The 14,101-nt window shown below is 39.4% G+C and overlaps 1 protein-coding gene across 6 annotated transcripts in view; it reads right to left on the reverse strand.

Annotated features, from left to right (window-relative positions):
• Positions 1-14,101, reverse strand: part of PDLIM5 (PDZ and LIM domain 5) — a 125,694-nt gene that overhangs the window by 52,485 nt on the left and 59,108 nt on the right. For 4 of the 6 annotated variants that reach the window (XM_064711049.1, XM_064711050.1, XM_064711053.1 and 1 more), the window contains exons 4-5: positions 3,539-3,581; positions 1,948-2,297 (exon numbers count right to left, since the gene is read on the reverse strand). In XM_064711049.1, the coding sequence (XP_064567119.1) occupies positions 1,948-2,297; positions 3,539-3,581 (393 nt within the window). The remainder of the gene's footprint in view (positions 1-1,947; positions 2,298-3,538; positions 3,582-14,101) is intronic. The other 2 variants (XM_064711051.1, XM_064711052.1) reach the window with 1 other exon arrangement.

A 14,101-nucleotide genomic window follows, 5' to 3' on the forward strand; every position in this document is an offset into this window, starting at 1 on the left:
TAGATAAAATTAAGTAGTGTAGCAGCAGACCAATATAACCACCTTAGTGGGTTTGTCCACTCGTTTTTGGTTTGTGCCTTAGGACTGCAGGACACTTAGCCCAAACACCATATTGTAAGAAGGACTGCAGTATAAAGTCGGTTTTTACAAATCTGAAATGTTTTCAAACTTTTCTAAACTAGATCCACGAGGCTGACAGTGAGAGAGGGATTTCCTCACCTCTCAGCTGTGATTATTCATCCTCTTTGATGGTATTATTCATCCTGTAAGTAAGGTAGGGCACATAGCAGTGCTCACCCAGTCATCCCATCTTGATTGTAAAGTGCTTACTCTGTGCCTGCAGCGCTTCCTTCCAGGAGACTTAATTTTGTTGCTATTGTTCCTCTTTTTCAGTACTAATTGCTGCTTTTGAATACTCCTTACACAGTTATTTGCTAAAACAGTATTCCTGGAAAGATAAGAGAGGGTTTGCCAAGTGTATTCAACAGCTGCACCAGCAGTGAGCAAGTCCTTGGGATCTCTCAGTTTCAACCCATTTTTGCAGAGTGGATTCCTGCCATCATCTGTTTAAGAAAGGGCTCTAAGTCACCATGGCTACAGTGCAATATAAAATGCATAGGGGCTGCATTATGAGTCCAACACATGGAAAATATTCGTACTACAACATAAAGGGAATAAGTACCTGAAGAAGTAGGGTTTTTTTATCCCATAAGAAACTCATCTGAAACTGCAATTCAGTCAGTATTTTAGTTGGCATGGATGCTTACGTCTCTGTAGGGTTCTTCATATACTTTCTACACTAAGAGAATATCAGAGAAGAGAGGCACAAGGCTTATTCTTCCAGTCCCTTTCTTTTGTGCAATGGGAAATAGTAACAACAGCTTTTAGCTTTTAAGCCCAGGTTTCTCATTCTTAAAACTGAAGAGAAACCTACAGCTCCAATCCTGCCCTTTTTATTACTTAATTCAACGGCTGGTCCCAGAGGCCAAGTGGCATGGGACTGCTCATGCCCAGCCTCCTCCTCTCCCCAAAGCACAGCAGGCACTGGGAACCAGTCTCTGAGGTGCTACAGCTCCCAAACTCTGCCCAGGAATTTCTGGGAGAGTCCAAAGCAACCCCGGGCAAAACCTTGCTGCAGGTCTGAGTTCCCAGGACTGCTGCTGGGCTCAATTTAGTTTACTAATCTATTGTTTACTAGTCTAGATGCTACACGAGATAAAGCCTTTTATGTCTCTAACAGTCCCTTAAATGTTCTGATGTCTCTCATGCCCACTTTGACATAAACAATTACTTGAATAAGGAAATTACTCATGTTTTAAATCTGCATTGCTTGTTTGGGGTGAAGGTCAAATTTAAAGTTGAGGTATTTATATTATAGCACTGCAAAAAAAACACTTAACCCCATCAGCTTCCTAGAAAACATCTTAAAGCTTCCCCTGTGTTGTGTAGAGAATTAGTGAGATCTGTCTCTTTGCCTCCCTTCTGGGACATTTTTCTACTGGTTCTGCCAGGGTCACAGTTGTTCTTCCAGAGCGTCTCATTCCCGGCCATCACAGCACCCACCGACCCTTCTTGACAGACTGCTCTGCATTTTTGAGTGCCTGCTGCTTTCAGTCACTGTATTGGGTGTCAAAATACACAGTGAGATTGGACATCGAAATTAACACCAGGCTTGTTGTAAGGTCCAGAACGTGGTGATAGAACACATCATGTAAAGCATTCCACGGTCCTTGTTCAATTTGGCCGTGACACTCTATAAACTGACATGTCACTCGGGAGAAAAACCATCACCATAAGTCTTGCTGGTGCCCTTTGAAGCATAACTTTTAAAATAATTTCTGAGGAGTAAACAACTCCTCCAAGCTGTGTTTTCCTCGGCCCTCAAACAAGCCCGGCTTTTTTCCTGTGAGGAAAGACCCTCACAGCAAAAAACGAAATCCCACCTACCCATTTTGCTGTTTACTCTCCCCCTGGTTGTCTCTGCCTCCTCGTCGCGGCCCCTCGGCTGCGTCCTGGGCGCCGTCGGCGGCGCCGTGCTGCCGTGGGACAGGAACTGCAGGTTTAGCAGCGGCCGGCGCAGGCGGCCAGGGCTCAGCGTTAGGCTTGGCGTTAGCATGCACTCCAGCCTGCGCCGGCGTGAAGGCGGAGGACGGTGACGGGATGGAGGTGACCTTGGAGGAGGCTACAGCTCCAAACGGCCTCGGTGTCTTATTGAAAGCCACGCTGGCTGTGGCAGTGGCTTTGGGAGCGACAGCAGAGGCAATGGGCACAGGCTTAACTACTTCGGTAGGTTCTGCCTATGTGGGATGAAAAACAAAACAGAGACACACACAACCACGGCAAACACATGCACATTCCTCAGCAGGGATTTTTAGCTGTTCTCGGGGCAGATGACCCACCTGGCGTGAAGCACAGAAGCAAGCTTTACCAAGAGTGCGGCCGTGAAATGTACGGGCAAACAACCTGAGCCGTGCATCTCAGGAGAGGGAAAGATCCCAACATGCACAATCAATATGGAATTCCACAACGCTAGCTCCTCTTGCCATATCCAAAACAGACACTCCACAAATCAAACTCACAAGAAACTGAGAAACCGCTCTGTTGCAAAACCCAGTGGGTAAGTCATGTGGAAAAAAACAGAGCTTTGTAGAAAAATCCACATTCCATGTCTCAAACCCAATTTGAGATATGCACGTTCCCCATACACAAATGGAATGTGCAAGTGCTCACACACTGATCCGCTGCTAAGACCTTTTAGAGCAGAAGGAGAGCACATTGATTATCCCCGAAGTCTCCACACACCCATGTCAGATTATACACTCAAGAAACCTGATTTTCTTGTTTGCTTGGGGTTCTGTGCTGGGAACTACGTTTTAACATTGGTGTCCCCAAACTGGCCTTTAAAGGTCATGGTCAGCAGAACAGTAATGTACTATACATTAATTATGTCCACTGGAGAGGCTTTTCAAGTACAGGCTATTTATAAGTATTTTCAAGTTTGCAAACAGCAATTTCATCAGAAAAAGGATTTTGAAACTGTTGAATAAAAAATTAGAAGAGCTCAAGAACAAGTAATTCTCCAGGTCTTTAAGGAAAGTGAGGGGACTTGTTCTCTGAAATTTTAGTATTTGGATAAACTTCTCTCAAAGATTTCAGTGTCCATTAAAATAAACCAGTCCTCACAAAAAATTTTAAAAAACAGTGCCAAAAAAATTCTACCTGCTTGTTTCTCTCTTAGGTACAGAGGGAAAACATCCACAATACCTTAAAAAAAAAAGTTCCAAGAGCTGGAGAATAACATTTATTCACCTTTTTTTTTTTTCTTTTTGAAAGTAATTTCCAGCCCTCTATATTCTTTTTTAGGAGGGGGAAAAAAGTAATCAAAGATCCAAATGCTGCAATACTCTCAATGTAACAATGGAAAACAAGCACATTATACTGAAAGTCTGAATGCCAGTGCTTATCCACAAGAGGGTTTGACAGATGGGTAACAGTTAGTGCCACATGCTACATCTCCTGGTTCTGATCATGAACATACCTTTGTCACATGAAAATGATCAGGTTTTTGTATAGAAGACACTCTGGAAAAGAAAAAACAAACATAATTGTAAAAATATTTTTTAATGTTTAAGCATTTCACTGTTCACCACATCCATCCATCCATCCATAAAATATTTAATTTTGTTTCCTCTATAGGAAACAAGAAGTATTCAAGTTAAATCTACAACACTGTTGTTAATACAACAAAAAGGCAAAACTGAACTAATTAATTTCAGATACAATGTTAGGAAGTCTAGCATCTAGCATTAAGTACTATTAGATTTATAAATTCATAATTCTATATCTTCACTTCAGACTTCAACTCCAAACTGCTTTCTGTTCTTTATTCTTTCACAAGAAACTGTCACATAATTTCACAGCTCTCATCAATTTATCAATCTATCAATATTTATATTTTAAATAGTGCATAGCCCAAATACAGGCCTAAAACAGAATACTTCCTTTTAGAATAACACAAATCCTCCCAAAGAACTTGGCGAGTTAAATAATACAAAAAATTTTTACACAGTCATTGGTTTTCAAAAATAAGGTTAATGTCACTACAATTCTATGGTAGGTGGCAAAAAAATCTCTCCCAAACAATGGGCACATTGAGACTACTGTGGGGTGGTGGGAAGGAAAGGAAGTATGGCCATGGAAAGGATTAAGTAGATAAAGAATTGACAGATTTTGTTATATCTAAATTGAAATGGCAATGTGTTACAGGTAAAAAGCATCTCATTCAATTGAGGTTTTTTTTCAGATTTGCATATACTTATATGCAGAAATACACACACATGCACTAAAATAAAAAAAAATATTAAAAATCCAGCAAAAAATCTGATACAGTAACATTTTGTTTGCAAACATTGCTGCTGGTACACTTGAGTGTTTTCATGCTGTTCTCATAGAAAATTGGATTTTTGACACATTTTCTGAATAAGGTTTCGGAAAACTGCAGCTGAGTTCTCATTTCCAAAAGACAATTTGCTAGGGAGGCAAAAAGGTTCATTTAACTGGAAATCAGCTAACAGATGCTACAATTTTAAAACCTCTTCTATTGCATAAGCCAGCTTTTCAGTTTTTACCAGAAAAACATGGACAGCTACAATTGAATTAGGTACACTTGCTCCTTTTAACAAGTCTTTTTTAAAATTTTTCATTCTGTCTTCTTTTTTTTTCCCTTAATTGTTTTGTTCACAATGTTTATTCCTTCCCTCGAATTCATTTGGCCCTCAGGCCTCATCAGATCCCAGCAACAGGAATCCTGATGCAAGTTCAGTATCTACCTTCCAAAAACGGGAAATATATATAATCCAGGTGTCATGCTGACAGGAGGGAGGAAAAAAGAAAAGGAAAGAAGAAGGAAAAAATAAAGGAAAAAATGCACAGCATGAGAAGATGATGTTCTGCACTTGGCCTTCCCCACTCGTGCATGGCTGCTGACACACACTATGTGCATATCAACAGCAATTCTCAACAGAGAGAGGGTTTGTCTGCTCTGGGGAACAGGTCCCTTCTCTCCTTTCCCACAGAGTGTGCAGCCTGTGAAAGCCTGACCTCTGGCCCCTCACAGCGCCGGGGTGCATCATTAATCACTCCTAATTGCAGAGTTGTCAATTTGCAGCAACAACAGCAACAAGAAGGGAGAAAATAATGCCAATACATATGGAAACATTTCTTTCTTTCTTAAGACCATCTCTACCTTAGGTACGCTTGTTAATTTTTAATACAGTAACTTGAAATGTTTTATGTATCTATCAAGCTGGACCAATAGGAAGAATTAGGATGATATTAACTATTCAAGCCAACTCCCACATTTCACATTTGAGAAAAAAATCTTCTCTTTGCTAATGCTGGACTTTTGTTTAAGTCACATAAAAGGAACATATTGATTTTTCTTTTTGACAAAATAATAAAACTTGAGTTTGGAATGGATTACACTGGCTCTATAGTCATCAACACAGCACTGAGTCAAAATGATTTCATGCCACTATTACCAGATGATCAGAAGACATACTTTTCAAAATTCATCTTCAAAAATATCATACAAAAAGAAAAAAAAGGGTGGGGAAAAAAAATCTTGATAACCAAAATGTTCACGACGTTCCTTTCAAACAGACAGACAACATAACATTTTCCCCACAAACATAGTTGAACCAAGGACATAAATTTGTGTGCCCCAGACATACTGAAAACAGTTTAACTTGGCCTTGTTGACTTCAGACCATAATCAGACTAAAAAAAATCTGTGATTTATCCCATATTGTAAAAGGAAAATGCTCACCCAGCAAACTGAGCTACCAAGATCATAATGTGAAAAATGCATGGTGGTTAGACAAGACAGTACAAAAGGAAATGCACATTTCAAGCTGAAAAGCAAAACACATCCAACACACAGATTTAAGAAAATCCTTCCTTCAGGGCTATTTCCCACAATATTTTCATAGATACCACTGAACAGCACAGCCAAAAAGTAATTAAACTGCAGAATCATGCATATTCCTTCGCTGTTAGCACTTCACTCGCCACCTAGCAATTAAACATATTAGGATTTCATGCAAGTTTGGTCCCATTGAATGTATGAATAACTGATGATTAAAGTTTTCAGAGTGAGATGACACACTTGCCCTGTTACTACTTACTAGAAAAAGCAGAATGGCTTGAAGCATGGTATTTTCTGAATGATTTAGAACTAGCAGTTCAGCATATTAGTTTATGCAATACTTTCAATAACATACAAACAAAGCAAAGACATAAGAGCTCAGTATTTAGGCTTACTATAAACAACTCACACAAAAGACCTTGGCAAATGATTACTGTATCAAACTTCATAAGAATTATTATAAACAACAAAAACAGCAGCTGCAGTCATTGCTTACTGACACACTATTACTGAAAATGAAAGTGCACAATTTTTGCACAGCTTCTACTGTGAAAAATTCAGTAATTTCTTTTTTATTGGAGGAAAAAAAAAAAAGCAGCTATATTTAGCTTGTGTAAACAGTTCATTTTGACCAAACATGATCAAATTTGCTGTCTAAACATACCACAAGACAATCCTCTATGACGAATACTTTCATGACATTTAATGTAATTCAAAACATTCCAACTTCCAGAGCAGCCTTATTAGGAAAATGAATTAGTCCACTCTTGACTGTAAGCAGTAGGCCCAGCAAAAACTATTCATTCTTTAAATTCCCCTATTATGCATTCATTTTCCAAGTATTTCACCCAGTTTAAAAAAAAAAAGACACTTGCATTTTGACAGAATCCTTCTATAGTTACAAGTAAGTGGAAAAATACATTATTAAAGCTAAAACTACACTTCTTCATGCTTCTGCAGTAAGTACAATTTGATACACCACCTCCAAAGACTGCTCATCAATGGCAACACTGTTATCTCAATAATCAACATTATGGCAGCAAACCCTCAGCCACTAAACCTCTAAATCTTCATTGAACCTAGAATCCAAAGAACATGTCAGAGCTGTCTCTTCTGAACTCCATTTAAAGCCCCATCATCCCCCACCCATTTAAACCCCCTTAGTCAGGGGACTGTAATGTACCCATAACTGAAAAAGCAGATGAAGAACTCAATGGGGAAGTCACAAGAAGGTAACTGTGCTTATACGAGCTCTTCTATAAACAAGGGGAATGCACAACTCCAGTACTAATATAGCTGCTGTGTTTGATGTTTTCAATTTTCTGTAAGCAGAAGGATTGTTCAAACTCTTGTGAGAACAACAAGAAGCTGCAACACCTTCAGTGAGTAATGGAATCATCCAGGTTGAAAAAGGTCTTTAAGATCAAACCAAGCCATAAACCTAACACTGCCAAGTCCACCAAATGAAGTCAATGATGGAAAACTTCCTCTGAACTTTATTTGTTGTTCTGAACTAAACCTTTCTAACAGAAGGATGGAAGAGAGGAAGGATTCCCTTCCTGTCTCACATCCTGCCCTTCTAATTTTCAAAGCTAACTCCTTTTCCCTAGCTGGTGAATCATCAGGAGACAGTTTTGGCAGCAGATGCTACATCCCTGAAAAGCCACTGGTTAGATCTTCCTTGTGAAAACCTGAATTTTTCATGGTCTTGCCATTGTAGTCTGCAGTTCTGTTGGTTAGCTTCATTTTACTTCAACTGACGGGGGAGAAAGCTAAATAAATTTTCTTTCTGTAAATTAGCCAACTCGTGGAACAAAGATGACAAGCAGAAAGCATTTAACATATATAACAAGCCATGACTTTCACTAGGGGTTATCTGAATAAAAACAAACATAGACATAATTTAAAGCACAGAAAAAGGAACAATCCAAATATATTTCTTTCCTTTCTTAAACACAAGCCCCTTCTCCATCACAGACATAATTCGTTCCTTACCAATTTTGCTCTGGCTCACAACAACAGAAGAACAGGAAAATTGTTAATCTTGCTTCAACTTACACAGCTTCAGAAATGGTTTCCTTGCATACATTAATACAAAAACATACAACTGTGCTTCTCACGGTTTTATAGAAGCACACAGTGCCCCAGGCAACATCACTTGGTACATCAGCACTTCAGCAATCTTGCCAGGGCAAGCATCTGTGGCCTTGAGATGGCAAACCTGCTCACAGCCCAACACATGGAAAAGCAGAGGCAGCAAAATCATCACAAACTAGAACTCAATGAAAATTGGAATCTGTAGCAGTCATTGCAAAAAAAAAAAAAAGATTTCTTTCCTTTTTGCCTTAAGAAACAGCAATGTTTTCAAATCTGTACTCTGGTCGTTGTGGTTGCTAAGAGATGGCTGTCAACATTTTATTTCATCAGTCATTCTCTTTGTTCTAGTTTATTGTGCTAGGTTACATTTAGTTGAACATACCAAATTATGACAAATAGTGTTAATTACAAGCAAAGAGCGGAAATGTTGGTGCTGCACCCAGAGGGTGGCTGGGCACTAGAACAGAGCTAGTTTGTGAGTCACTCTCAACAGATGCTACACTTTCCGTAAGTTTGAAAGGGGATAAATTAATAGAATGTGTGTTCATTTGGTTTACACTATAGAATACTTCACATCCTCATAGTGTGCCTCCCCCAGCACAGCAGGGTACAATGAAGCACTAGGTCAGGTAAAAGAAAGAAAAGTTATGTTCTTGCTTTTCTGGCTGCTTGATAGTTGGCCAAATCAAATTTAGGTCTCTCCTCTTAAATTTAAATAAGGTTTGTGATTTCATCATTATGTGTTAAAATAAACAGTGCTGATATTTTAGGAAAGAAAAAAGCTGCCCTCTGCTTTGGTATTCCTACCCACAAAGGTTTAGTTGTTTTTAAGACCTCCCAAAGACAACTACTCCTCATAGTCTCATTCCTGTGGTCTGTGGCAACCCTACCAATACATTTGTAAAGAGAATTTAAGTGCAGGCAGATAATATTTTATTCTATTACAGCAAAACCAAAACCAAACAAAAAGCTAAGGAAAAAAAACCACGGAATTTATCTCACTTACCTTCTGTCAGAGGTTTTTAAAAACATGTTTTTTGCTTCCAGGAAGGCAGAAAGTTTAGCAATCTTGAGTTCCCATGTTATGGCTAGCCCTGACTAGGAAAGCACATCTGTACACAGCTGTCCATGACTCCCCCAGCTAAAGCCTGGACAGGTACAAGCATCCCCAGTACCAAGTATGGCCAATGCCCTACAATCCTGTATGGCAGATTGTCGTCAGTTGCCTTAGAAAAGTCATAAAGCAGCCTAGATACAAGTGGTAGCTCAGCATGACTAAATAATCAAGATAATTTTTATCAGTTATGCCTTGCTGAAACTACATTTTTCTTTTCTTTAGGCCTTCCCTAAAGCTGTCTTGCTAAGTAATAGTACTGACATAACAGCTAAGTGCAAGCGACAAGATAAAACAGTTATATCTGGTTTTCTAATAAACTATAATTTACACATTTGATTTTCTTTATCAGTGCTTATAATTTTAACATAGCAAGCTACCTTTAAAAACAGACATCTTAAAGAAAAGCATGGGTCTAAATAACTCACAGATCTAGTCAGTCCTCCAAAACACTTTAAAAAAGGGGCTCAGCTTCACATTGACTTCAGTCTGTCATCAAATCTAAGTAATGATTTAAAAAAATTAAAACTAAGCACTGAATTATTTTGGCCAGTGCTTTCCACAATATGGTGACTAATGTTTAAATTACCTCCTTTTAAATTACCTCCTTTGTTTAAATAAACTCAAAAGTGTAATCATATCTATTTTAACTGGAAATTCACCACAAACAGCTCCCCAATTCCCAGCATGTCCTTATTTGGTTTTTATTTTTTTCCCTTAAGCATGTGTGTGGGAATGAGCATTTTTTCCTCAAATGAAGAATCTGGCAATTTAGAGAGCTGTTAGTTTATATTTTACTTCTTCTGGGAACTAAGAACACCTCTCCTCTACAAAGCAGCTCACCCATTTATCACTTCCAGGAAGTCTGAGAAGGACAGTGGAAGGGTAATTAACCAAATGCAATGAAAACTCTCTCTGAGGTGTCAGGCAGCAACAGCCAAGAGCCCTGTCCTTCACTAGGTCAGCAGCATGGGAAGTGGTGTCACCCATTCAGACTCGAAAAGTATTGTCCCAAAATCTGGCAAAATCTCAGCTGCCCTACCACCTCCTGCTTCTTCCTGACTTCAGGTGATACCAGGAACAACCTAATAATTCAGCTTATGAATTTCCATCTCTGGTGTTTCAAGCTGTGTATCACCCTAACTGCAATATGCAGACATGTGGAGAGCCTACCACAACTGCAGGGCTGTTGGGAAACCATTGAGCCTGGGACTGCTCCAGAAAAGCCAGGGACATGGCAGTAGTCACTAATAAAGAAAGATAATGATAATCTATTTTTAAAAGGATAAACTTGTGTTCATTTCAACGGGACACACTATGGGTTCAATTATTTCCCATTAAGGTCAGGAATATCATTAAGCTTTTGTCTGAATTCTCAGTGGGACCCAGCAGCAAACCAGTCGATTTTCTGTCCTTCTCAGCCTCTCAGACCCCTCTCTTCCCTCCCATGTCACCCCAGAGCAAGGGATGAATACTCATCCTCAAGGAGCATGAGCACAGGACCTGACTGGAAAAGTGCCACAAAGGCTGTCAGGGGCCTTTCCACCACATGGACTCTGCAGCCAGTGGTCTGTAGCTGGAAACATAAATCTGGTCTTAAACAGAAATCCAATTCGGCTAAGTCCAGTTCATTACAGAAAATAAATAAACAAGTCCTGTGGAGATTCTCAGTTCAGTCAAAGAGAATTCTCCCAGGCTTCAGGCCTGGGAAACTTAGAGAGGAAGAATGAAAACAATTATTATCTCTCTTTCTGTTCATGTTGTTTAGAGATATGTACCTTCAGAGTGTGTTATTCATAGTTCACCAATAGTGTGAAAGGTTTTTACTTTGAGATCAATCAGATTTCACCTTAGCGATGCTGGTTAAAAAAAGGACACCACCTCTTAATAAAGGATCTCTTTTTCACCTTCTGAAACATGGAGTCATTTCATCCGTCCCTGACTCAACAGCACCAAAGTCCCTGGAGGTGAGCAATGCTAAGATGGATTTGAACCCAAAGAGAGAACCCCCAGCCAATCCCATTCAATCCTAAATGCAGACATAGCATTGTCCAGCAAGCTGGGGGGTGCAGAGACCCCAACCAATCAGTTGTCCAAGCGCAGGAATTCTGAACCCCCTATAAAATGGTGCACTGAGCAATAAACCCAGTTGTTTGTCACAAGATCCTCAGAGTTTTGTCATTGCTGTCGCCAGCCTATGACCTAACATAATACCAGCACACACCTGAACCAGCCCTCACTGCAGCAGATGTTTGAGGGGCTTCCACAGGCCATTCACAAAGGGAAAACCACCACAGGTAGCACTGGCTGTGGGCAGCACAGCTGAAGCACTAAAAACCACATGCCAGAATTATTACTGTATCAATTTAATGAGCACGCACTTGCCAGAAGCTGTTAACTTTTCCACTACAGACCCTTGCTTTTCTTGCACTTTATCATTTCCATGTATTGTTTATATGGTTATATATTTAAGGTCATTGGCTTAGCAACATGTATTACAGGTCTAACATGCTGAGAAAAGCTATTTATGTCTCAACATAGCTGTCTGCTATAGTTCTAGATATCTAACACTTCAGTTTGGCAGTTTTCTTGTATTTTCCTTTCCTTTCAACTGTGTATCAAGACCTCAAGTTAACCTGTCCAACACATCTCACCATGCCTTGAAGGGAGAGACAAGTCAAAGATAAACTATCACACTATAAGCTGCAGCTGGAAATTATTTTGTTTTCTGCAAAAGCTAAGCAAGAAAGCAGCAGAGATCTTTAACAGTTCATTCCAGCAGTCAATAAATTGTCCAAGAACCCAATGATTAAGTGAAGGTGCATAAAGCAAAGTCCTCGTATTCTTCTGCTGTTTGCAACAACCATGCGAGAAGAGAAAAATTAATAAGCCCATCTGACTCCAACTGATCTCACTAACTATGAAGTTTTCCTTTCCCACTATCTAGTTTTTGAAAAAAAAAAAAACCTTTTATCCTTCTCAGCTCAAAATACTTAGGGGGTAACAGTCACAGCACACTTAGAGCATATGAATTAAGTTGCTTTTGTGGGCAGCTAATCACTGATGGAAAACATCTGATCATCACAAAGCCTGTTGAGATCTGTCACAATGCTGCAAACATTACTTTCATCTTGCCTCATAGCCAAAGTGAGTAATATTTGACAGGCACAGTATGTGTTTTTATTACCTCATAGGGTTTTGTGCCACAGACATGACTTTCTACTGACAATATCCTGGAATTTATCAAAGGCAGTAATTATTCAAAAAATTGTGTGGAAAAAAGCCCTTAAAACAGCGCAGCTGTGAAATTCAGCTCGTACTTGGACACTCAACTCTGCAGCTACCGCTCACTTTTACATGAGGTGCTGCAACAGATACATATCTAGTTTAACTCACAGTGGTGCAGCGGTGGTACTCAATTTGTATTTAGCAGTTTTTCAGACCTCTAGAAAATACTTTATACCTGAAAACCTGCCTGCTTTTCCCAGCATTACCAAACACAGCATCTTTCTTATACTGTTATGTTTTCATGACATTATCACTATCATTCAGGAAGATATTTATTTTCCAAACAGCCAATCATTAATTTATTCTCATTTTACTGTTTACTAGAGGAAGGTGGCAAGAGCTGATGAGTCAGGACACTAAAATTTTGATTCTCAACAGCTGAGAACTTGCATGGCAGAGGACAGGTTTTATTTAATCAGTGTCTCATTCTTTCCTGAGGGCTGGAGCTTGGGAACAGTTTATCTAACAACACTTGTCAGTTCACTCACTTCTCTGGGGGTTTTTTCCCTATTCTTTACATCCCACATACACAGAGGTGCAAAACTAACTATCTGAGCTTAGGAAAATAACCAGTTACCTGCATGGGTACTAAATACACTATGTGGCCAGTTCAAGCTAACTTGAACTATTTTCAGCATGTGAAGGGCATAGCCCATACATAAACCATGTAAGCTTCTTTTAATCCATTTAGAGACAACTGTCCCTTGACAGATCACCACATATCCTTTTATAATTAAAGAATGCCTGCAAGTTAGCATCATAAACCATGCATGTTGGAGAGATGTGTTTTTCAAAGGAAAGCAACAGGTGTGGGGCATAGTCTGCAGTGGGAAAACAAAAGTGTAAATAGAGACAAGTAACATTATTCATGGCACCCAAATAATGAGATGAGTATTTATGAAGGAAAAAAGGACACAGATTACACAGCTGACTGAGATAAAATGAACTTGGGCATCCTTAGGTCAGGTAAGCTACCCGTACTTTATAATATTTTGACGCACTAAGAACCCAGAGTAGAAAAAACAGTGAAAATAATTTTTCCATTCTTAACGTTGTTCCCGTCAATTTTCAGGAGATTTTAAATAAACACTATCAAGCATGTCCCACAGTCTAGATAACACCAAATACAATCCACCCCACCCCACTTTCTGAAAAAGGGGACAAAAGTGTCTCTCTGAAATATAGTCACATGCTATTCAAATTCAAAGATAAGGAGAGTAGTATTTTAAGAAACGTTTAAACTTTCCAAAATGCAGGCTTTTCCATTTATCTGGACTTGGCCAGGAGTGCAGGAAGCACCACTGCTGACGCATTACTGCCGAGCAACTGCCAGATCCCAGGGCTACTTCAGGTTTTGGCAAGTCAACCAACAGGACTTTAAAAACTTTTTGATCAGAACACTTTAGGACTTGGGTCAAATTTCTTCAAGCTCACTATCTTTCTGGCAGTCTCACTAGACTGCTGAATTTGATGGACATTTGACTTAACCCTAGCACAAGACCCTAAAAGCATTAGCAAGAAAGCTCAGCCTAATATTTGCAGAGGGTCACTGTTTCACTGATTTTCTGAGATCTTTCTAAAAACACTTATCCTTACATAACTAGTATAGAGAAGAAACAAAAAATAAAAGATCAGTGTCCCAAAGCACTACAGACAGTACAGTTATGCAATTCTCA

This window comes from Zonotrichia leucophrys, chromosome 4 (genome assembly GCF_028769735.1).
Source record: "Zonotrichia leucophrys gambelii isolate GWCS_2022_RI chromosome 4, RI_Zleu_2.0, whole genome shotgun sequence".
NCBI classification, from domain to species: Eukaryota; Metazoa; Chordata; class Aves; order Passeriformes; family Passerellidae; genus Zonotrichia; species Zonotrichia leucophrys.